The sequence below is a fragment of the Bufo gargarizans genome, chromosome 10 (genome assembly GCF_014858855.1).
Source record: "Bufo gargarizans isolate SCDJY-AF-19 chromosome 10, ASM1485885v1, whole genome shotgun sequence".
In the NCBI taxonomy this organism is placed as follows: domain Eukaryota; kingdom Metazoa; phylum Chordata; class Amphibia; order Anura; family Bufonidae; genus Bufo; species Bufo gargarizans.
In genome coordinates, this window is record NC_058089.1 from 3,157,036 (window position 1) to 3,183,010 (window position 25,975).

Genomic DNA, 25,975 nt, shown 5'->3' on the forward strand with positions numbered 1-25,975 from the left:
GATGGCACAGTGGGGGGAGAGCTGATGACACAGTGGGGGGAGAGCTGATGACACAGTGGGGGGAGAGCTGATGGCACAAGGTGGATGCTGATGACACAGTGGGGGGAGAGCTGATGACACTGGGGGGAGAGCTGATGACACAGTGGGGGGAGAGCTGATGACACAGTGGGGGGAGAGCTGATGACACAGTGGGGGGAGAGCTGATGGCACAGTGGGGGGAGAGCTGATGACACAGTGGGGGGAGAGCTGATGACACAGTGGGGGGAGAGCTGATGACACAGTGGGGGGAGAGCTGATGACACAGTGGGGGGAGAGCTGATGGCACAAGGTGGATGCTGATGACACAGTGGGGGGAGAGCTGATGACACAGTGGGGGGAGAGCTGATGGCACAAGGTGGATGCTGATGGCACAGTGGGGGGAGAGCTGATGGCACAGTGGGGGGAGAGCTGATGGCACATTGGGGAGAGAGCTGATGGCACAATGGGGGGAGAGCTGATGACACAGTGGGGGGAGAGCTGATGGCACAGTGGGGGGAGAGCTGATGGCACATTGGGGAGAGAGCTGATGGCACAATGGGGGGAGAGCTGATGACACAGTGGGGGGAGAGCTGATGGCACAAGGTGGATGCTGATGGCACAGTGGGGGGAGAGCTGATGGCACATTGGGGAGAGAGCTGATGGCACAGTGGGGGGAGAGCTGATGACACAGTGGGGGGAGAGCTGATGACACAGTGGGGGGAGAGCTGATGACACAGTGGGGGGAGAGCTGATGACACAGTGGGGGGAGAGCTGATGACACAGTGGGGGGAGAGCTGATGGCACAAGGTGGATGCTGATGGCACAGTGGGGGAGAGCTGATGGCACAGTGGGGGGAGAGCTGATGGCACAAGGTGGATGCTGATGGCACAGTGGGGGAGAGCTGATGGCACAGTGGGGGGAGAGCTGATGGCACAAGGTGGATGCTGATGACACAGTGGGGGGAGAGCTGATGACACAGTGGGGGGAGAGCTGATGACACAGTGGGGGGAGAGCTGATGGCACAGTGGGGGGAGAGCTGATGGCACAGTGGGGGGAGAGCTGATGGCACAAGGTGGATGCTGATGGCACAGTGGGGGGAGAGCTGATGGCACAGCGGGGGGAGAGCTGATGGCACAAGGTGGATGCTGATGGCACACAGAGGGAGAGATGATGGCACTGGGGGAGTAAAGCTGATGGCACAATGGGGGGGGGGAAGTGATGGCACAATGGGGGAGAGCTGATGGCACAAGGGGGGGGGAGCTGATGGCACTGGGGGGAGTAAAGCTGATGGCACAAGGGGGATGCTGATGGCACACAGGGGGAGTAGAGCTGATGGCACAAGGGGGCAGAGCTGATGGCACTGGGGTGGGGGGGCAGAGCTGATGGCACTGGGGTGGGGGAGTGGAGCTGGTGGCACTGGGGTGGGGGAGTGGAGCTGGTGGCACTGGGGTGGGGGAGTGGAGCTGATGGCACTGGGGTGGGGGAGTGGAGCTGATGGCACTGGGGTGGGGGAGTGGAGCTGATGGCACTGGGGTGATGGCACTGGGGTGGGGGAGTGGAGCTGATGGCACTGGGGTGGGGGAGTGGAGCTGATGGCACTGGGGTGGGGGAGTGGAGCTGATGGCACTGGGGTGGGGGAGTGGAGCTGATGGCACTGGGGTGGGGGAGTGGAGCTGATGGCACTGGGGTGGGGAAGTGGAGCTGATGGCACTGGGGTGGGGGAGTGGAGCTGATGGCACTGGGGTGGGGGAGTGGAGCTGGTGGCACTGGGGTGGGGGAGTGGAGCTGATGGCACTGGGGTGGGGGAGTGGAGCTGATGGCACTGGGGTGGGGGAGTGGAGCTGATGGCACTGGGGTGATGGCACTGGGGTGGGGGAGTGGAGCTGATGGCACTGGGGTGGGGGAGTGGAGCTGATGGCACTGGGGTGGGGGAGTGGAGCTGATGGCACTGGGGTGGGGGAGTGGAGCTGATGGCACTGGGGTGGGGGAGTGGAGCTGATGGCACTGGGGTGGGGAAGTGGAGCTGATGGCACTGGGGTGGGGAAGTGGAGCTGATGGCACTGGGGTGGGGGAGTGTAGCTGATGGCACTGGGGTGGGGGAGAGCTGATGGCACTGGGGTGGGGGGAGCTAAAGGCACTGGGTGGTGAGAGCTGATGGCACTGGGGTGGGGAAGAGCTGATGGCACTGGGGGAACGGACCTGATGACAAAGGGAAAGCTGATGGCACTGGGGAATAGTGGAGCTGATGGCACTGGGGGGAACTGATGCACTTGGGCTGATCGCACAGTGGGGAACGAAGGGTGTTGGGGACTAATGGCAGGGGTCTGATGATTTTTTAGAAAGGAAAACAGTCTATTAATTATTTTTCCAACTCATCACCACGACGGCCCACATGAGATTGACCCCTGACCTCTGTAGGGGCAGGAACAGAGAGAGGGTTTAAATCCCCCCCTCCCACCACCAACACCAGTGTTTCCTGTCCCTACAGAGGACAGGGGTAGAGAGAGGTCTCCCTAACCAGGGAGATGAAGACTTATGTATTCCGACACCATTCCGGATTACCTTGGTGTCCTCCTGCGGTCCCAGTACTAACGCTGGGCAGGGGAGAGGTGGGAGGCCTCGCTCCGTTTGATACGAGAGCCTGCTCCCCAGGACGCAATCTCCCGCTGGGCCTCCTAGGGCTTTAGCCGGGCTGCGCGTCTGGCGCTTTAGCGTTATGCTGCAGCGTCACTTCCGGGAGACGGCGGAAGTGACATATAAGGCGCGCATCTCCTGCAACATCGACACAACACATGGAAGTGCCGAGACAACATCCCGTTTGTGCCGTCATGTCAGCGGAACCCCACTCTCCAGGAGACCCCTCTGCACCGCCTGCCGTAAGTTCCCCTGTGGGGATATGTGCTTGTATCACCGCTGGTTTTTGCACTTGTGGTCAGGGAACTCTGGTTCCTCTCTCCTCCTCTCCTCCTATACTCAGGCTTGGGGGCAAAATATACAATTATTATATATGCATTTATATATATCAGCCTTATTGGGGTTGCTCTCCCCTCCTAGGTCCCTAAGGAGGCGCAGAAGAAGGTTAAGATCGTGCTATAAGCGGCTTCCAGACGATTACCATAAAAGGCTATGTAACGACTGCATTTTAAGTGTTATACGTGAAGAACAACCTTTCTTAATTGAGGAATTTAGGTCCATGATTCACAAGGAAGTCAAATCCTCTCTATCTCAGATTACCTCCTTACCTAGGGATCCACTTCCAACTAAAAAACTGAGAATAGCATCCCCCTCTTCCTCAGATTCAGAAGGAATAGCTGAAGATGCTTCGTCCTCTAGACCCTGGGATGATGAGGAGGCTTCCTCTGATGCAGAATTCTCTGAATCCAACAGAAGATTTAGCTTTTCCTCTGAATGCATGCCAGACCTACTAAATGCTGTCAGAGGACTTAGAGTTAAAAAAAACTCACGTTTTTCTGATAATCGAGAATATACATGAGATGGTTCTCCTACAAGTGGTCTAATCCCAAAAAACGCTTGGGGGTGCCTAAGTCTTTTAGAAATCGCCTTCTATTTGATCCTATGATCGATGTTTAGGTCGCAAAAGTAAATAAAAAAAACTGCTTTACCCTTCGAGGACGCCTCCCAGTTACGTGACCCCATGGGCAGGAAGGCGGACAGAAAAAATCCTGGGAGGCCGCAATGTATAACCTAAAGTTCAATATTGCCTTGGTGGCGACGGCCATGGGATTGTGGTTAAATGAATTGGAGGCTCATATCCGAGACAAGACCCCTAGGGAGGAAATCTTAAATTCCCTTCCCTGGTAAAGTCTGCCACCGAATTTATGGCCGATGCCGGCCTATCCAATGTGGCTCGCCGGGCCTTGTGGATGAAGTGCTGGTTGGGGGACAAGACCTCAAAAATGAAGTTGTGCTCCATCCCTTTCTCGGGGGAGTACGTCTTTGGCCCTGTGTTAGACCGCATTTTAGAAAAGGCGGCAGACAAGAAAAAAGGTTTCCCCGAAGAACGACCCTATAAAAGGAAATTTCCCTTTCGTGCCTCCGCTAGTCAGGGTAGGTCCTACAGAGATAAAGGGAAGTCGGGTCGCTGGAGCTACCCCAAAGGAGGCAAGGGAAGAGGTACTCCCCTCCCCTCCTCCCAGAGTAAAACTAGTGACAGACAATGATGCCAGAGTCGGGGGGAGATTGAAGAATTTTCGATCCCCGTGGGAATCCATCACCCTGAACCCTTGGGCCCGGGAGATCATAAGGTCCGACTACCAAATAGAATTTTCTTCATCTCCCCCAAACCGTTTCATTGTCACCAGTCCTGGCTCATGCACTGTACACAAGAGAATCCTGCAAGGAGTCCAGAGCCTTCTAGAGATGGGCGTAGTAACCCAAGTCCCATTGACACAGCTAGGGCAGGGGTTTTATTCAAACCTCTTCATAGTGCAAAAGAAAGGAGGTTCATTTCGTACCATCATAAACTTAAAGACCCTAAACAAATTCATAGTCTATCGGAAATTCAGGATGGAGTCCCTAAAATCTCTGATACCACTAATAAGAAGAAATGCTCTGATGTGTACAGTAGACCTAAGGGATGCTTATTATCACGTCCCGATCCATCCAAATTCCCAGAAATTTCGGAGATTCGCAATTCGAGATCGCAAAGGCGCAATCCTTCACTTTCAATTTACAGCTCTTTCCTTTGGGATATCATCTGCTCCCAGAGTCTTCACGAAGCTCGTGGTCGAGATGGTGGCTTCCCTGAGGCACAGAGGCTTGGTGATCGTACCGTACTTGGATAACTTCCTCATAATTGGAGACTCCGAAAGCCAGCTCAAAGCAGATCTAGAAACCTTCCTGTCATTCATACGGAATCTAGGTTGGTTAATAAACCTGCAGAAATCAAATCTACACCCATCCAGTACGATTCAGTTTCTGGGGGTCATTCTAGATTCCCAGGTTCAACGTACATTCCTCCCATTGGACAAAATCAGGAACCTTCATTCAAAGATCCAACGGTTTCAGAGCAGAAGGTCCTGCCCCATAAGAGAAGCCATGAGCCTTCTAGGACTTCTCTCGTCCTGCATACCCTCTGTACCCTGGAGCCAGTCGCACGTCGGAACCCTCCAAGCCTGGATTCTAGAGTCTGGAACAGGCAGCAGAGCTCATTAAATCACAGGATGTCCATCCCTCTATTAGTGAAGACCTTCCTAGACTGGTGGGCAAGCTCGAACAACCTCTCCTTGGGAGTTCCCTGGGAGAAAGCTCCTTACATTCAGATCCTAACAGACGTAAGCGAAAGAGGATGAGGATCGAAAGTGGGGGATCGTTACTTTCAGGGTACCTGGCCACCAACACCTCGTTCTCAATCCTCCAACTTCAGAGAGCTGAAGGCGGTTTGGGAGTCGTTAAAGGCAGTGCAAGATCTCCTCCAAGGTCTACACGTAAAATTCCTTTCTGACAACACGACTACAGTAGCATACCTTTTTCATCAAGGTGGAACAAGATCAGGAAAACTGATCTACATATCAGACAAAAATTTCAATTGGGCGGAGTTTCATGTAAAATCCATCTCTGCGATTCACCTAAAGGGAGCTCTGAACATAGAGGCGGACTACCTCAGCCGAGAACTAATAGACCACACCGAATGGTCTCTGAATCAGGACGTTTTTCAAATGCTGATAGACAGATGGGGCACCCCTCAAATAGATCGGTTTGCTTTAAGGAAGAATGCGAAGGTACCAACATTCTGCTCCATAAGTTCACGGGATACAATGGAATTGGAACCTTTTCTACGCATTTCCTCCTCTGCATCTAATTTCCAAAATAATCCTGAAACTCAGCCGAGAACATACAACTCTGATTCTAATAGCTCCTTACTGGCCGAAGAGGAGTTGGTTTCCTTCTCTAAAAAAACTCTCTGTAGAAAACCCGTGGCCTTTTCCATTCAGGAGGAATTTCCTTTATCAGGGGCCAATCCTACACCACAACCCGAACTTAACTTCCTAAAATTAACAGCCTGGATCCTGAGGTCTAGATGCTAAAATCACAGCGTCTCTCCGATCGAGTAATATCTACTCTGAGGGCGAGTAGAAAGAAGGTCACCTATTCGATCTACTTAAAAATTTGGAAAACGTTTTGTTCCTGGATCAGGAACCCAGTCCCGAATTCTGAACCTCCTAATATTCTCCAGCCAGGTCTTGAACTAGGTCTTAGACCTTCCACCCTCAAAGTACAGATCTCAGCCCTTGCTTGTTTCTTCGACCGAGACCTAGCTAATCACCGATGGGTTAGAAGATTCATGAAAGCAGCCTCACGCCTCCGCCCTTCTCTAAAGTCCCGTACCCCTAATTGGGACCTAAATGTTGTACTCTCAAGCCAGACACTCGCCCCTTTCGAGTCTTTACTCGATTGCTCTATTAAACACCTATATCTAAAGACCGCTTTCCTTATAGCGATTACTTCCGCAAGGAGGCTGGGCGAGATACAAGCCTTATCCATACGGGAACAATATCTCCGTATTACTGATGATAGAATCATACTCCTATCAGACCCAGGTTTTCTCCCTAAAATCGTATTTGATTTCCATCGTAACCAGGAAATAATCTTACCTTCCTTCTGTAATAATCCCTCTAAAAGTAAAGAATCCAGCTTCCATTCTCTAGATGTTAGGCGTTCAGTTTTAAGGTACCTCGAGGTTACGAAAGATTTCCGGAGATCCAATAACCTTTTAGTCCTCTTCTCAGGTAAGAGTAAAGGTTTGAAGTCCTCCAGGTCCTCTCTAGCTCGATGGATTAGGGACACCATCTCCCTTTGCTATGAGATCCAGGGCCTTCCCTGCCCCTCCAATCTAAGAGCCCATTCGACTAGAGGCATGTCTTCTTCCCAGGCTGAAAGGGGCCGGAGCTTCTCTAGAGGACATCTGCAAAGCTGCTACGTGGTCTAGCATACATACCTTTATGAGACACTATAGACTAGACCTTTCCAGTTGCTCAGACTTGTCTTTTGGACGTAAGGTCCTTCAGGCAGTCGAGCCCCCCCCCCCCCTAAAATTTTGTATATCTCCTGTGGGCCGTCGTGGTGATGAGTTGGAAAGCTGGAATTAGACTTACCGGAAATTCAGTTTCCACGAAATCACCACGACGGCGCATATATTCCCTACCCTAATTTTTTGCCGTTTTAGAGGTTATGAATTAATATCCTCTTGTATTATTGTTTTTTCCACCTTTTTTTTATGTCTCTGTAATTTTGGACACACTGGTGTTGGTGGTCGGAGGGGGGGATTGAAACCCTCTCTCTGTTCCTGCCCCTACAGAGGTCTGGGGTCAATCTCCTGTGGGCCGTCGTGGTGATTTAGTGGAAACTGAATTACCGGTAAGTCTAATTCCGGCTGTTTCTTATTAGATTAATCGTAAAAAATAATCGATAGAATATTCGATTACTAAATTAATTGTTTATTGCAGCCCTAAATGGGACATCTACAGCAGCCTGTCCCCTTTACTTTGAGCTTCACAGCAGCACACCCCTAACAGTGAGTTTCACAGCACCTCACTCCCTTGACATTGACCTCCCCAGTGCCCGCCCCTTTAACAGTGACCTCCCCAGTGCCCGCCCCTTTAACAGTGACCTCCCCAGGGCCCTGCCCCTTTAACAGTGACCTCCCCAGGGCCCTGCCCCTTTAACAGTGACCTCCCCAGGGCCCTGCCCCTTTAACAGTGACCTCCCCAGGGCCCTGCCCCTTTAACAGTGACCTCCCCAGGGCCCTGCCCCTTTAACAGTGACCTCCACAGGGCCCTGCCCCTTTAACAGTGACCTCCACAGGGCCCTGCCCCTTTAACAGTGACCTCCACAGGGCCCTGCCCCTTTAACAGTGACCTCCACAGGGCCCTGCCCCTTTAATAGTGACCTCCACAGGGCCCTGCCTCTTTAATGCTGGGGCTACAGGACGACATGTGTTGCGCGACATTTTGTCTCAACAATTTTTATAATGATAGGCTATGGTGTCGCACTGCGACAGTCGCAAAAAAATCCATCCAAGATGGATGCATGTAGCAGCGTAGTTGTGCCCTATGTGTCGTGCGACTTTGGCCGGGTTGTTATGGAAACCTGGAGTAAAGCAGTGTGTGGGGAGTAAAGGCCTGCGAGCTTCTATTGGCTGATGAGGGTCATGTGACCGTGTGTATGGCAGTGGGGATATGAAGAGAAAGACTTGCAGGCTTGTATTGGCTAATGGAGGTCCTTTTTTGGGAATATCTCAGGAACGGTACGTCCTAGAGAGCTGAGACCCACACAAGATGCAGTGGATGTGTATACAAAGTGTCGTTGAAATCGATGGTTGTGGTTTTGAGTGATCGTGCAACATACACACATATACACATATCTACATACACACATATACACATATCTACATACACACATATACACATATCTACATACACACATATATACATATTTACATACACACATATATACATATTTACATACACGCATATATACATATTTACATACACACATATATACATATTTACATACACACATATATACGTCCTATTTTATATATATATAGTTACCTTGTGAATATTTTTTTGCCTCAAGAGCTGTCTATTGACAATGATTAAGATGTCATGTGTTCTGTATCTGATTCAATGGCGGACAATGGATCTGTGTTCAAACATAAGACAACTTTATTGATTGTTAAATGGTTTTGATAAAACAATAAAAACAATGTTTAAAAAAAACTACTCTCGTGTATGGCCAGCAGGAAATTGAGGTAATAATGCCTAAATCAATATTTTTTGTTGATCTTGCAGTTGCTCCGAGGCTATTAAAGATCTTCAGTCCACCATATATCACGCATGAGGTGCCGATGATGCTGGCTTGTCCCATAAATGGATTTAAATCAAAGACTTTGCACATAACATGGCTGAAGAAGGACAAGGAGGACCAGGAGACCGAAATCGTAAGATGGCCATCTGATGATGGGGCCGACGTGAAAGATGATGTCCATAATGTAATAGAGAGTGAGCATGACGACAAGTCCTACAGCATTTTTAGTGCCTTAAAGGTAAAACCAACTGTGAACTGCGACGATGGAGTGAAATACATCTGTAGGACCTTCCACCCCGCGACAAGTCAATCGGCAGAACAAGCACTGGTCATGGCGGTCTCAGGTGAGAGATACAGGGGGTACTGGGATACTACAAGTGAGAGGTACAGGAGGTATTGGGATACTACAGGTGAGAGGTACAGGGGGTATTAGGACGTTACAGGTGAGAGGTACAGGGGGTATTAGAACGCTACAGGTGAGAGGTACAGGGGGTATTAGAACGCTACAGGTAAGAGGTACAGGGGGTACTGGGATACTACAAGTGAGAGGTACAGGGGGTATTGGGATACTACAGAAGGGAGGTACAGGGGGTATTGGGATACTACAGGTGGGAGGTACAGGGGGTATTAGGACATTACAGGTGAGAGGTACAGGGGGTATTAGGACATTACAGGTGAGAGGTACAGGGGGTATTAGAATGTTACAGGTGAGAGGTACAGGAGCTATTAGGACATTGAAGATGAGAGGTACAGGAGGTATCAGGATGTTACAGGTGAGAGGTACAGGAGGTATTAGGATGCTACAGGTGAGAGGTATAGGAGGTATAAGGACGTTGCAGGTGAGAGGTAGGGAGTAGAGCTGAGCGAACTTGTGTTTTATGTTCGGCGTCTAAAGTCCGGCTTCCGGTTAGCGGAGAATCCCGATATGGATTCCGAATACCGTTGTGGTCCCTGGTAGCGGAATCAATAATGGCCGATTATTGATTCCGCTACCACGGACCACAACGGAAGTCTGAATCCATATCGGGATTCTCCGCTAACCGGAAGCCGAACTTTAGACGCCGAACTTAAAACAGAAGTTCGCTCATCACTAGTAGGGAGGTATTAGGATGTTACAGGTGAGAGGTACAGGAGGTATTAGGATGCTACAGGTGAGAGGTACAGGGGGTATTAGGATGCTACAGGTGAGAGGTACAGGGGGTATTAGGATGTTACAGGTGAGAGGTACAGGGGGTATTAGGACGTTACAGGTGAGAGGTACAGGGGGTATTAGGACGTTACAGGTGAGAGGTACAGGGGGTATTAGGACGTTACAGGTGAGAGGTACAGGGGGTATTAGGATGCTACAGGTGAGAGGTACAGGGGGTATTAGGACGTTACAGGTGAGAGGTACAGGGGGTATTAGGATGCTACAGGTGAGAGGTACAGGGGGTATTAGGATGTTACAGGTGAGGGAGAAGACGGCAGGAACATCCAGCACAACGTGGCTGCCATTACCTGTCACAGATGCCGGACTACCCTGTCAGAGTGCATGTTGCACAATACTCTGTGCAAAAGGAGAATGGTCCCAGGCAACAGGGTGGGCAACAAAGGCTCAGTCCAAGTCTAGGAGAGGGGCCCTGTATCCCCTCAAAGGGGTATTCTGATAAAGTAACCTAATTTTTTCAAAACTACATTAAAGGGGTATTCTCATCTTGCTATTTAACACTCACCTGCAGGCAGCTCAGCATTCACTTCCTGCTTCCCAGCTTCTAAGGCTGCCCTGGAACTTAGGGCTCTTTCACACCTGCGTTCTTGTCTTCCGGCATAGAGTTCCGTCGTCGGGGCTCTCTGCCGGAAGAATACTGATCAGGATTATCCTAATGCATTCTGAATGGAGTGAAATCCGTTCAGGATGCATCAGGATGTCTTCAGTTCCGGACCTGGAGTTTTTTTGGCCGGAGAAAATACCGCAGCATGCTGCGCTTTTTGCTCCGGCCAAAAATCCTGAAGACTTGCCGCAAGGCCGGATCCGGAATGAATGCCCATTGAAAGGCATTGATCCGGATCCGGCCTTAAGCTAAACGTCGTTTCGGCGCATTGCCGGATCCGACGTTTGGCTTTTTCTGAATAGTTACCATGGCTGCCGGGACGCTAAAGTCCTGGCAGCCATGGTAAAGTGTAGTGGGGAGCGGGGGAGCAGTATACTTACCGTCTGTGCGGCTCCCGGGGCGCTCCAGAGTGACGTCAGGGCGCCCCAAGCGCATGGATGACGTGATCGCATGGCACGTCATCCATGCGCATGGGGCGCTCTGACGTCATTCTGGAGCGCCCCGGGAGCCGCGCGGACTGTAAGTATACCGCTCCCCTGCTCCCCACTACTACTATGGCAACCAGGACTTTAATAGCGTCCTGGCTGCCATAGTAACACTGAAAGCATTTTGAAGACGGATCCGTCTTCAAATGCTTTCAGTTCACTTGCGTTTTTCTGGATCCGGCGTGTTATTCCGGCAAGTGGAGTACACGCCGGATCCGGACAACGCAAGTGTGAAAGAGGCCTAAGCCAGTTCAAGTGAAGGCCAGCCACGCCTCCTTATGACATCACACTTAGAGCTCAGTCCTGCTGTTCATGTGAAATGTATGAGTCATCAGTGTAGCAGCCTGCAGAGCGTGAGGCCCCTCCCCCTGCTGGGGAATCATCACTCAGAGAGCACTGGTCAGTTTATTTACACAGTAATAGGCCACTGTCCTGCAGTCTAAGAGTTTTACACACAGAACCTGTCTTATCTTTTACAAACCCATTCTGTGCAGCAAAACAATAATTCACTACTATACATTAGCCCACAAGCATGTCAGCCAGTAGCCATATGATCTGTTCATCCCCCACCAACCAGCACTGATGCAGATTTTTTCCAATACAGCTCCACTACAGTTGTGTATAAACCATAGACCTTTTATCAGTATAGATGCATATATAGCTCTGCTACATCTATCTTCTCCTCCCCAACCAGCACTGTGTCAGATCTGCGACATATTCAGTCTGCTACATCAGTTGTATTTCTCTATTCCAACAACACTTTGTCTGAACTGCCGCATATTCAGCTCTGCTACATCAATTGTATTTCTCTATTCCATCAACACTTTGTCTGAACTGCCGCATATTCAGCTCTGCTACATCACTGTGTTTCTCTATTCCATCCAGCAGTGTCAGATCTGCGGCATATTCAGCTCTGCTACATCAGTTGTATTTCTCTATTCCAACAACACTTTGTCTGAACTGCCGCATATTCAGCTCTGCTACATCAATTGTATTTCTCTATTCCATCAACACTTTGTCAGATCTGCGGCATATTCAGCTCTGCTACATCACTGTGTTTCTCTATTCCATCCAGCACTGTGTCAGATCTGCGGCATATTCAGCTCTGCTACATCAGTTGTGTTTCTCTATTCCAACAACACTTTGTCTGAACTGCCGCATATTCAGCCCTGCTACATCAGTGTGTTTCTCTATTCCAACAACACTTTGTCTGAACTGCCGCATATTCAGCTCTGCTACATCAGTGTGTTTGTTCCATCCAGCACTGTGTCAGATCTGCGGCATATTCAGCTCTGCTACATCAGTGTGTTTCTCTATTCCATCCAGCACTGTGTCTGAACTGCCGCATATTCAGCCCTGCTACATCAGTGTGTTTCTCTATTCGATCCAGCACTGTGTCTGAACTGCCGCATATTCAGCTCTGCTACATCAGTGTGTTTGTTCCATCCAGCACTGTGTCAGATCTGCGGCATATTCAGCTCTGCTACATCAGTGTGTTTCTCTATTCCATCCAGCACTGTGTCTGAACTGCCGCATATTCAGCTCTGCTACATCAGTGTGTTTGTTCCATCCAGCACTGTGTCAGATCTGCGGCATATTCAGCTCTGCTACATCAGTGTGTTTCTCTATTCCATCCAGCACTGTGTCTGAACTGCCGCATATTCAGCCCTGCTACATCAGTGTGTTTCTCTATTCGATCCAGCACTGTGTCTGAACTGCCGCATATTCAGCTCTGCTACATCAGTGTGTTTGTTCCATCCAGCACTGTGTCAGATCTGCGGCATATTCAGCTCTGCTACATCAGTTGTGTTTCTCTATTCCAACAACACTTTTTCTGAACTGCTGCATATTCAGCTCTGCTACATCTGTCTTCCCCCTCCCCCACAAGCACTGTCACTGAACAGCTTTCAATACATCTCTGCCACTAAATAAAATTGTCCCCGTGTCCCTGCACTCTCCTCCGATCGCCCTCTATGCGCAGCTGGATCCAGATTCCACGCTGCATAAATTTTTTCCAGTATAGGATAATTGTTTGATTGGTACTAATTTGGGGGGCATACGCCGATCGCTTGGTATTACACTTTTTGTGATGTAAGGTGACAAAAACCAAATTACGTACCGGTAATTCCCTTTTCATGAATCCTCCACGACGGCATACCATGAGAGATGACCCGCCTCCAACCAGGTAGGGACAGGAAGTATAAATTTGACTCTCCTCCGGCTCCTCCTCAGTGTCTTTCTGGATGGACAGCCTAGAGAGTGTTCTTTCGAATCTTTTTTTTTTTTTTTTTTTTTGCACACCATCACACACACCATCACCTATGTGTAGGCCTATCATATTCTTATGAACGTATATACATTACATATATTTTTATTTCATATATATATATATATATATATATATATATATATATATATATTTTTTTTTTATTTTTTATTATTTTTTATTTTTTTTTGGGTGGGAAACCCCTATGCCGTCATGGAGGATTCATGAAAAGGGAATTACCGGTACGTAATTTGGTTTTTCCCTTTCATCCTCCATGACGGCATACCATGAGATATAACACATTAACAACTTAGGGGGGGATTATAGCCTGAAGGACTTTCCTCCCAAAGGCTAGATCCTGACCTGCCTTAACATGGATTCTGTAATGTTTAATAAAAGTATTAGGGCTCGACCAGGTGGCTGCCCTACAGATTTGCTCTAATGAAGCGTTAGCCCTCTCTGCCCAAGAGGCCGAAACCGATCTCGTAGAATGGGCTGTAAAGGCTTCAGGAGGTGATTTCCCTAGCGCTTTATATGAATCTGAGATCGCCGTCTTGATCCATCTTGAAATGGTATTTTTTGTCGCTCTCTGCCCTTTGTTTATGCCAAGAAACTGAACAAACAAGGAGTCCGTCTTTCTGAAAGCCTTCGTGGCCTCTAAATATATAAGCACTGCTCTCCGCACATCCAATTTATGAAACCTCTCCTCCCCTTCTGTTTTCGGGTTGTCACAAAACGAGGGAACCAATATTTCTTCTTGCCTGTGAAAATTAGACACAACTTTGGGAAGGAAGGAGTTGTCCAATTTAAAGGTAATTCTATCTGAAGAAATAACACAGAAAGGTTCATTAATTTTCAGGGCCTGGATTTCACTAACCCTGCGGGCTGATGTAATTGCTACTAAGAACAGGGTCTTAAGTGTTATATATTTTACAGAGACAGATGATAAAGGTTCAAAGGGGCTTTCTGTTAAGCCCGATAAAACTAAATTAAGATCCCATGGGGGAGTCATAGCTTTCAATGAAGGTCTCAGTCTATCTGCCCCTTTAAGGAATCTGACCATCCAAGAATGATTGGCAATTTTTTCATCAAAAACTGCACTAAGGGCCGATACGTGAACCCTCAGAGTATTGGGGCGAAGACCTTTCTCCAGCCCAGACTGTAAGAAACCTAGAACTGAAAGGACTGAAAATTTTTCAGGGGATACTTTTTATTTTATACACCAGGTATTAAAGGCTCTCCAAACCTTATTATAGATCTTAGAGGTTGTCTCCTTTCTACTAGCCGACATAGTATTGATGACAGGATCTGTCAGGCCTTTAGCTTTTAAGATCAACCTTTTAGGTTCCAAGCTGCCAAATGCAGCTTTTCCACCTCAGGATGGAGAAGTGGACCCTGCGACAACAAATCCTGATCCCAAGGAAGGATCCATGGACTTTGGATGGACATGATCTTCAAAAGAGGAAACCATGATTTTTTGGGCCATAAGGGGGCTATCAAAATAACATGTTGGGCTTTGTCTTGCCTTATCTTCTTTATCACTCGAGACATTAATTGCAGGGGGGGAAGGCATAAGCTAGATGGAACCTCCATTTTATTGAAAAGGCATCTATGCCTTCGCTTTTGTCTCTTGGATTGAGGGAAAGGAAACGATCTACTTTTGTGTTTGTGGCTGATGCAAAGAGGTCTATTTGGGGAACTCCCCACTTTTGGGTTATTTGGAGAAAAACTTCTTCCTTTAGACTCCACTCTGTTCGACATATTTTGACCCTGCTTAGGAAGTCTGCTTTCACATTTAAGCTTCCTTTTAAATGGACTGCTGAAAGGGATCTTATATTTCCTTCTGCCCAGGAAAAAATCTTTTCTGTTATTTGACTCAGACATTGGCTTCTTGTTCCACCCTGATGGTTTAAATACGCTACCACTGTGGTGTTGTCTGATCTTATTTGGACATCCTTTCCCTCTATGTCTTGACTCGCCACTTTTATGGTCTCCCAAACTGCCATCAATTCCTTTTGGTTTGAGGACAAAGTCTTCTGGTGGTTTGCCCAGGCCCCCTGGAAATAGTGATGAGAGTAATGCGCTCCCCACCCCCAAGGACTTGCATCTGTAGTGATGAAAACCTGTTCCTCCGTATTCCACGGAATTCCCTGGCGTAGGTGGTTTACTTGTTTCCACCACAGAAGACTCTGGTTCACCGTAACAGGAACCAGAACTGTTTGTTCCAATGAGCTTTGGCTTCTGTCCCAGCAGGCCAGTGTCCACTGCTGTAGAGTTCGAGAGTGGAACTGAGCCCACTTTACTGCAGGGATGCAAGAGGTCAGGGTCCCTTGTAGTCTCATAGCCTCTCGTATCGAACAAGATGGACGACTCTGAAACCGCGAGACCTTTTCTACCACTCCAGAGACTTTTTGTTCTGTAAGAGACGTCCTCTGACGAGTGGTGTCTAGGGAGAGACCCAAGAAAATTATTTCCTGGGACGGGACTGGCTTTGATTTTTCCCAATTTATTAGCCATCCCGCTAGATACAGCGTCTGGCAGGTCACAAAGAGATTGTTCTCTAGTGACTGTTTTGACTCGCCTACTATCAGTAGGTCGTCTAAATACGGAATGATCAGGATATTCCTCCTTCTCAAGTGGGCTACTAGCTCCAGCATCACCTTTGTGAAGACCCTGGGGGCCGATGTTATCCCAAAGGGTAATACCTGGAACTGAAAATGGAACAGATCTTTCCCTAAATAAACCGCTATCCGCAGGAATTTTTGGGACTGTTTGCATACCGGAATGTGGTAGTATGCGTCTCTTAAGTCTAGGGAGGCTAAAAAGTCTCCCTTTTTCAGCAGATTCACGGTTGATCTTATTGTTTCCATTTTGAATTTGTTGTACTGTATGAACTTGTTTAAGTTTTTTAGGTTTATTAACCGAAATTTCCCGTCTGGTTTTTTTACTAGAAAAACGGTTGAATAATATCCCTGACCTTTTTGAGAATAGGGAACCGGAATTATGGCCTTTTGAGCCAGTAGCTTCCGAATCCCTTCTTCCAGATTTGTTTGGAGAACAGCTGTCTTTTGAATGGGAGTTACCCTGAAAATATTTGAGGGAGGAGGAAGACGGAAAACTATTTTGTAGCCTTCTGATATTGTATTTAAGACCCAAGGGTTTGTTGTAATCTTTTCCCAGTAGTCTAAAAAATAACTTAGTCTCCCTCCTACCTGAGTACTGGCGTCATTGCTTTGACGGTTCCGTATTCTTTGTAGAAAACAGGTACCCTCTACTCTTCTGGTTTCTTCCCCTTGACCAGCCTGAGTCCCTGTTCGTTTTCTTTGCTTGAAAGGGGGTCCCTTTTTTAACCCTCCGAAAGGGAAATTTCCTCTTCCCAGAATCTCTGGGAAAGGTCTTCTTAGAATCGGAAGCCTTTTCTAGGATGGACTCTAAATCTTCTCCAAACAACAAATTACCATGAAAAGGTAAGGTACATAACTTTAATTTTGAACTGACCTCACCTGACCAGGACTTTAACCAGAGGGACCTTCTTGCCACGACCGCTAACCCAGATGCCTTAGCAGCTATCCTGACAGATTCTGCAGTGGAATCTGATAGGAAATCCACAGCTTTGATTAAGAGCGGAAAGGAATCTTTAAGATCACCATATGTATTTCCGCCTCTCAGTAAGGATTCTAACTGCGTGAGCCATTTCTTTAATGATCTGGATACTGAAGTTGCAGCTAGGTTCGGTTTGAACAGGGCCGCACAAGCTTCCCATGTCTTTTTAATAGTCTGATCTGTCTTTTTATCCATGGGGTCCCTTAATGATCCCATGTCTTCAAATGGTAAGGCGTTTGGACCCTTCACTAATTTAGATAGGGAAACGTCTATCTTAGGACAGGTAGTTAACAAGGGTTCATCTTCGCTAGAAAAGGGGAGCCGTCGCCTTATTGTCTTAGGAATGAATAGTTTCCTATCCGGGGACCTCCATTCTCTTTTAATTAGATCGTGCATGTTTTTATGTACCGGAAAGCCTCGGTTAGATCTCTGCTCAAATCCACTGAACATCTCGTCATGGACTGATCTACAGATTTTTTCGTCAGAAAGATCCATAGTGGCTCTAACTGCCTTAATTAACTCTCTGGTATCCTCGGATGAAAAGAGAGAGTTTTTAAATTCTGAATCTGAACCAGAATCTTCAAACCCGAGTTCACCTGATTCTGAATCCCCCTCTAATTCTGAATCAGACGTTTTTGTCGCTGGTCCCTGCGCCTGTTTGGAGCAGGAAGGGATTAATGAGGTGTCTGACATAGCAGCCCTGATTTCTTCCCTAATTGTGTTTTTAAGTTCTTCTTTTAGGGACGGAACTAAATCCTTAGAAATGTTGTCCGTGCATTTTTTACACACTTTCCTAGCAGAAGAATCAGAAAGTTTAATAGAACAGAGACTGCACTTTTTTGCCCTCTGACTAGATTTTGCTTTCTGAGCACTCTCTTTCTCGCTCTGCACACATACAGAAAGAAAGAAAAAATACATAAGGGTTAATCTAACAGAATATACTGCCTTTACCCTTGTCCTGGTACATTACTCACTGGTACGGATCCCTGAGTGGTCTCCATAATTTCACCTGGATCCAGCATGATTTTTTAGGGTAACAAGAGTCACTGTTCCCCGTTAAATAGCTCAAGACCTCAGATCAGAGGACGACCTCCGTCCTAATCCTGCGCGTTTTTTTTAATCTTCCCGCCGCCGCCGGCATGCGATCCACCGCCCGGAAGGCCCCATACCGGAAGTAAGCTGTGGAACGCTTCGTGGAACGCATGGAGCGCGTCCACTTCCGGTGACGACACTGTGAGCGCCGGCCATGCCGGATCGCAGTGTGGAGTTAAGGAACCTACCGGAGGGACTCCCTGAGTGTCCGGCCCCACGTGGACCTGTCTGCCCGCGCCAGCAGCAGGTAAGAGACAGGTCTTTCAGAGCCCGTTTCCCCCAATGGGGACCGGACTCTGCTGCCTCCTCACATGGCATCCACTTCTTTCTTCATGGTCGGTGACCATAAGGGAAAACCTATCTCCTACCTGGAGGGACAGGAAGACACTAAGGAGGAGCCGGAGGAGAGTCAAATTTATACTTCCTGTCCCTACCTGGTTGGAGGCGGGTCATCTCTCATGGTATGCCATCATGGAGGATGAAAGGGAAAAAATGCCTTTTTTGGCACTGTTTTTTATTATGGTCTTCACCTGAGGGGTTAGGTCATGTGATATTTTTATAGAGCAGGTTGTTTCGGACACGGTGATACCTAATATGTATACTTTTTTTTATTTATTTCACTTTAACACAATAATAGCATTTTTTAAACAAAAAAATAAAATTTTAATATCTCCATGTTCTGAGAGCTATATTTTTTTTATATTTTTTTTTAGCGATTTTCTTATGTAGGGGCAAATTTTTTGCGGGATGAGGTGACTGTTTTATTGGTACCAAATTGTGGGACATGCGCCTTTTTGATCACTTAGTGTTGCACTTTTTGTGATGTAAGGTGACAAAAATGGCTTTTTTTATTTAATACTTTTTTAAAAAAATTTTTTTACTCAGACCAACTTGGTTCTTGAAGATCCAGTAGGCCTGATGCCTCTATAATACACTGCAGTACACTGTATAGTGTACTGCAGTGTATTTTCTATTAAACTTAGCCTGGTCAGGCTCCTTTCTTCCCAGCAAGAGCCTGATCAGGCTTAGGCCGAATGCACACGGCCGTGTTCCACGGCCGAGAGCGGTCCGTGGTGTGCCGGGCTGGATTCCTGTTCAGAGCAGGAGCGCACGGCGTCATTGGTTGCTATGACGCCGTGCACTTCATGTAGCCGCTGTACTACAGTAATACACTATACCAGTGTATTACTGTAGTGCAGCGGCGGCATGAAGTGCACGGCGTCATAAGAACCAATGACGCCGTGCACTCCTGCTCTGAACAGGAATCAAGGCCGGCACACCGTGGCACACGGCCGTGTTCATTCGGCCTTAGGGTACCTTCACACTAGCGGCAGGACAGCCCTGACTATAATGGGGAGGGGGGCGGAGCTCCGGCGCAGTACGGCAGTGCGCTGTGTGAGGCCGCCAGACGAAAAAGTTGGACCTGCTGTACTTTTCGTCCGGCGGCCTCTCGCCGCCCACTGCCGGGGCTCTGCCCCCGTCCCCATTATAGTCAATACGGATGGAGCGGCGGTCCGGCGAAATAGCAGGGGGAACGGATCCGTCCTGCCGCAAGTGTGAAACTACCCTTTATGCCATGGCAAGCTGGATGCCTGTGAATGCGTCCGGTTGCCATGGTAACCATCGGGGCTGACAGAGCAGCGCAGCGCCCGGGAGGCAGCTCCATCCCTGGAAGGGGTTAACAGCTGACATCAGCTGCCAGCATGGGGTTCCACTCAGCCAACCATGAAACTAAAAGGAGGGGGAGGGAGTCGGGACAGTTATCCACAGCGGGGGGGGGGGGCTCGGGACAGTTATCCACAGCAGGGGTGGGGGGGGGGGGGTCAGGACAGTTATTCATAGTGGGGGGGGGAGGTCGGGACAGTTATCCACAGCAGGGGGGGGGGGGGGGTCAGGACAGTTATCCACAGTGGGGGCGGGGGGGGGGGGGAGGTCAGGACAGTTATCCACAGCAGGGCAGCTCTCCTCACCATTCACTGATCCCGGCTGCTCTGCTGAACGCTAACCGCTCCCCTCCTCCTCCTCCTGAAAGGGGGGGGGAGGTCGGCACAGTAACACAGAGCGGGGGCGAGGGGTCAGCACAGTAACACAGAGCGGGGGGGATGTCGGCACAGTAACACAGAGCAAGGGGGGGGGTCGGCACAGTAACACAGAGCGGGGGGGGAGGGGTCAGCACAGTAACACAGAGTGGGGGGGATGTCGGCACAGTAACACAGAGCAAGGAGGGGGTTCGGCACAGTAACACAGAGCAGGGGGGGTCGGCACAGTAACACAGAGCAGGGGGGGTCGGCACAGTAACACAGAGCAGGGGGGGTCGGCACAGTAACACAGAGCGGGGGGGGGGGGTCGGCACAGTAACACAGAGCGGGGTGGGGGGGGGTCGGCACAGTAACACAGAGCAGCGCAGCCGGTTCTCACCATTCACTGACAATGGCTGCGCTGCTGAAGGCTGACAGCTCCCCTCCTCCTCCACCATTCTCTCCCTCTACGGCCGCTGCATACAGAGCATGCGCGGCTCTGTTTGTGAAGCGGCAACGCTCTGGGCATGTGCGGCATTGGGCGGCATGCGCGCTCATGTGATGACTGAGCGGCAGGCAAGAAGAAAGAAGAGGAGCTTATGCGCAAGCGCGGCCCAGGGACTCGCTCCAGAGGAGGTGGACGTTTCTAGGGGAAACCAAATCAAACACTGGGGTACAATCCACAATATTTGACCTAGAAAGGTAGAAATGTAATAATAGTTTATATTGGCAAAAATGATCATTGGCACATAATGAAATAAGGTATGATCATTAAGATGAGAATACCCCTTTAAGGCTGCAAGCTGTGACCCAACCAGAGCCCGTACCTGTACATACAACCAGAGCCCGTACCTGTACATACAACCAGAGCCCGTACCTGTACATACAACCAGAGCCCGTACCTGTACATACAACCAGAGCCCGTACCTGTACATGCAACCAGAGCCCGTACCTGTACATGCAACCAGAGCCCGTACCCGTACATGCAACCAGAGCCCGTACCCGTACATGCAACCAGAGCCCGTACCCGTACATGCAACCAGAGCCCGTACCCGTACATGCAACCAGAGCCCGTACCCGTACATGCAACCAGAGCCCGTACCCGTACATGCAACCAGAGCCCGTACCCGTACATGCAACCAGAGCCCGTACCCGTACATGCAACCAGAGCCCGTACCCGTACATGCAACCAGAGCCCGTACCCGTACATGCAACCAGAGCCCGTACCCGTACATGCAACCAGAGCCCGTACCCGTACATGCAACCAGAGCCCGTACCCGTACATGCAACCAGAGCCCGTACCCGTACATGCAACCAGAGCCCGTACCCGTACATGCAACCAGAGCCCGTACCCGTACATGCAACCAGAGCCCGTACCCGTACATGCAACCAGAGCCCGTACCCGTACATGCAACCAGAGCCCGTACCCGTACATGCAACCAGAGCCCGTACCCGTACATGCAACCAGAGCCCGTACCCGTACATGCAACCAGAGCCCGTACCCGTACATGCAACCAGAGCCCGTACCCGTACATGCAACCAGAGCCCGTACCCGTACATGCAACCAGAGCCTCTTTTTACTGTGCAGTCTATTTGTCCAGCTGCTGTGTGTCTGCAACACACTGAGGGTATCATGGCGCCTGATCTTCCCTCACAAAACTACAATCCCCACAATCCCTCGCTTTCCTGCTGAGTGTTGATGTTTATTGATTGGCTGCCTGATATACAGTATGGCCACGCCCCCTCTACTCTAATCACCAGCACACTGACACGCCCTAGCTAGAGAATTGATAGCAACACACTGAGCATGCTCGACCTGACAAAGGCTCAGAACTACAGGTCGATGTCATGGTATTTGATGAGGAAACACAGTGGGTGGCAGAGGAAGAAAACTACTTTTAGAACTACTGAATGGTAAATATGTGAAATTTACATTATATTTGGTAGTTATTCTTGATGAATTAGTCTAAAACATAAGTTATATTTATAAGCCGCCAGCAGTACCTGAGAGTAGCCAGCAGCGTGTGTCCGACGATAATTTTCTTCCTAAAGGCCGATGCGGCTAAAGCTCAGATCTTTTATCCCCTGCCCGTGCGCTTCTCTAGTCATGCTTCAAGTCACGGTACCCGCGCCCCTTCCCTGTGACTGACGGCGCTTATACAGAGAGTTCGGCTGCCTTTGCTGAACAGCCTGCTGTCAGTCACAGGGAAGGGGGCGTGGTTACCTTGACTTGAAGCAAGGAGGCCGCTGCCCCCTTGACTTGACGAGAAAATCACGGGGGCAGGGGATAAAAGAACGTTTTCTGAGCTTTAGCCGCATCAGCCTTCAGGAAGAAAATTATCGTCGGAAACGCGCTGCTGCCTACTCTCAGGTACTGCTGGCGGCTTGGGATGGTTTTTGGAGGTGAAAGGTTCCCTTTAAAGCCTTTAGATGCCGTGATCAAGTGATCTGCAGTTTATGCTCCGATGCTCTCCCTTGCCCTGCGCTGGATTGCGCAGGGCAAGGGCTCTTTTCTTTACAATAACACACTGCTGGGAGGAGGCTTCTGCCCAGCAGTGTGTTCAGTGATGTCACCGGCTCTAATGGGCGGGCTTTAGCGCTGTCCTAGCCGTTTTACAGGCTCACTGCTGGAATGTCACCAGAACTCCAGAAAATGCATTTTGCCCTGGACTTGTCACGGACAGTGTACAGGAAACAAGACAAAGCAACATGCATATATGACTGAGTGGATCCAAAGCTAAGGAACCAAAAGGGAGACCCCTGCACAAGACCTGAGACTTTCCCTGGCTGCTCAGCCTATGCAAAGATCCGAAAGGTGGAAGGTTGCATATCCACGTACCTCGACTATATAACCCCTGAACACCCTACAATAGTGAGGGGACACGACCACCGGCTCCCTACACCAGACACGGAGGGAGTCAGGGTCACCTGGGATCCAGCAAACAGAAAATAACAGATAAATGTTCAGCACTTAACTTTGTAGCAGACTGGAAAACAAGATCAGCATGCACACACACTCCAGGAAGAAGTATAAGCCGCCCTGTAATGCACCATGGGGAGGAATTTAAAGGGAAGCAATCAGTCCAACTCCATGACAGCTGAGAGAGGCTAACGAGATGAGGAACTGAACAGCACAAAAAAGAACTCAAGGAGGAGGTTCTGAAAGGCCTCTGTCAGAGCTTCTCAGCTGTCTGGTTGTGACAGGACTGCTCCGATGCTCTTGTCAGGGGGGCCGTCTGGGTGAAAATGGGGATATGTCCGGGTTCAGCTCTGAACTCGGGACAACCCTTTTAATACGCTGAGTCTCACTGAAGAGACTTAGGGCATTAAAGGTGCAATTCTTATTTTTGCCACCAGGTGGAAGGCCAACATAAGAAATGAGCAATTCTGAGTAATAGATTTTAATTATCCGAATAAAAATAAAAATTGGGATTTTTTAGTCTCAATCAAGAGTTTCAAAATCATAACAAAAAATTAAAAAAAAAAGTTTAAAATAAAAAAAAATATAAAAGGTTCAATCAACCCCCTTTCCATATAATAAAAAATAAATCCATAAATAAAAATAAATAAACATCATGGGTATCCCTGCAAACCGAAAACACCCGTACTAAATATAAATAAAATATAAAAATATTTTTCCAAAAGGTCAAATGGCCAATTTACCATTTTTTTCATTGCTTATCTTACCCAAAAAATTTAATAAAATGTGATCAAAATGTCTCACACACTCCAAAATGGTATAAATAAAAACTACAGATTGTCCTGCAAAAAATGAGCCCCCACACAACTCAGCAAATATAACTATAAAAATGTTCTGGGGGGTCAGAATATGGTGATGCCGCCCTCCAAACTAAGTAATCGGGGGCTAAAGGCCTTGGTTAGACTTATTTTTAATGGCAAAAAATTATTTGTCGGGCGTAATAATAAAAAAACAAAAAACATACAACTATGGCTTTCTGGGTTTTGTTTTTACAATGTTCACGGTAAGTATTTTGTTTTACTACTTAAAAAATAAAAATAAACCTTTGAAAACAAAGTTTTTTTTGCATCACCATATTCTGTGGGGCTGTAAATTGGGACCTGCCATAACCTTGTTAGCTGAATATATCCTTCAGAAGAGGTCATATTTCCCAGATATCACGTACTGCTAATACCCCAGGGCGGGGTGGATGCAGGATATCGGTAGCGTCCTCACAATTGGCGCCAATATCCCAAGCAAACATCGAGGCGTCTGGCTGGCTGCTCCACATTTACAGTACTCTGATAGGCTTGTGTCGGCGAGGTTAGGATTCAGTGATGGTTTCCATAGCTCAGATACAAACATGAACAGATGTAATAGTAACCAGCATACGCTCCTCCAGCTACTAAAACAATCGGACGCATCGTCCTTTATATGGACCTTAGTATAGGTTACATTGTAATAATCTGTCCAGGGATTCAGAGAGGAGCCCGGTGATGGGTCTCAGTCCTCCAGGGCGATCCTCCAGGTCATGGTACTAATCACAGGAAGAAATGATCCTTAATGTAGAATGATATCCAGCCTGATGACTGTGTGATGTTCCCTCAGCTGTTCCTGTGCTGGGTCCCATACAGCAGACAAAGGACAAGCTCTACGTGAGGGAGAAGATGAATCTGACCTGTAAGATCCATTCATTTTACCCGGCACCTATAGAGGTCACATGGCGCACAGAAGATGGACAGGTGCTGACCTCTACCCTCTCCGACCCCCTCCCTGACTCGGCTGGTCTGTACCAGGTCACCAGCTCCATGAATTACTGTCCAACATTGAAGGACCTAAAAAAGACATTTACATGTGAAGTGAAACATGGAAGTACTGGAGTCACAAGAACAACTACATGGAAACTGGAAGATCTGAGTAAGTAGTGCTGAGACAGGATCCTCTGTATACTGCGCCCGCTCTGGTGGAGCAGAGATATGATCCTCTGTATACTGTGCCCGCTCTGGTGGAGCAGAGACATGATCCTCTATATACTGTGCCCGCTCTGGTGGAGCAGAGACATGATCCTCTATATACCGGGCACGCTGTGGTGGAGCAGAGACAAGATCATCTATATACTGTGTTCACTCTGGTGAAGCAGAGATAATATCCTCTATATACTGTGCCCGCTCTGGTGGAGCAGAGACATGATCCTCTATATACTGTGCCCGCTCTGGTGGAGCAGATATTTGATCCTCTATATACTGTGCCGCTCTGGTGGAGCAGAGACAGGATCCTCTATATACCGGGCACGCTGTGGTGGAGCAGAGACAAGATCATCTATATACTGTGTTCACTCTGGTGAAGCAGAGATAATATGCTCTATATACTGTGCCCGCTCTGGTGGAGCAGAGACCTGATCCTCTATATACTGTGCTTGCTCTGGTGGAGCACAGACATGATCCTCTATATACAGGGCACACTGTGCTGGAGCAGAGACAGGATCCTCTATATACCGGGCACGCTGTATTGGAGCAGAGATAATATCCTCTATATACTGTGCCCGCTCTGGTGGAGCAGAGATATGATCCTCTATATACTGTGCCTGCTCTGGTGGAGCAGAGACAGGATCCTCTATATTCTATGTTCAGATACTGCGCGTTGCGCTCCTTGTCCACCTTCCCTGGTGGTAGGTGCCAAAAGAAAACAACAAGATACACTTTGGCTCTACAACTTCAGATTGGTATTTACCTGTTTCCGAGTTCTTGTCTGTTTGCCTGTGTGTCTGGTGTCGTCTTAGTTTTTGCTCCTATGTCCAAAGTGAAGGGGATGTTGGGAGGCTGGACCCTATTGTTATTCGTTTTGCTGAGCCTGCCCCGGCCGGCGGCAATGCTCAGTTTCAAACTCAGCTCGCT

The 25,975-nt window shown here is 48.6% G+C and overlaps 1 protein-coding gene across 1 annotated transcript in view; it reads left to right on the forward strand.

Annotated features, from left to right (window-relative positions):
* Positions 1–25,975, forward strand: part of LOC122920837 — a 73,327-nt gene that overhangs the window by 32,282 nt on the left and 15,070 nt on the right. The window contains exons 6-7 of the mRNA XM_044270592.1: positions 8,832–9,191; positions 24,690–24,998. Of these exons, the coding sequence (XP_044126527.1) occupies positions 8,832–9,191; positions 24,690–24,998 (669 nt within the window). The remainder of the gene's footprint in view (positions 1–8,831; positions 9,192–24,689; positions 24,999–25,975) is intronic.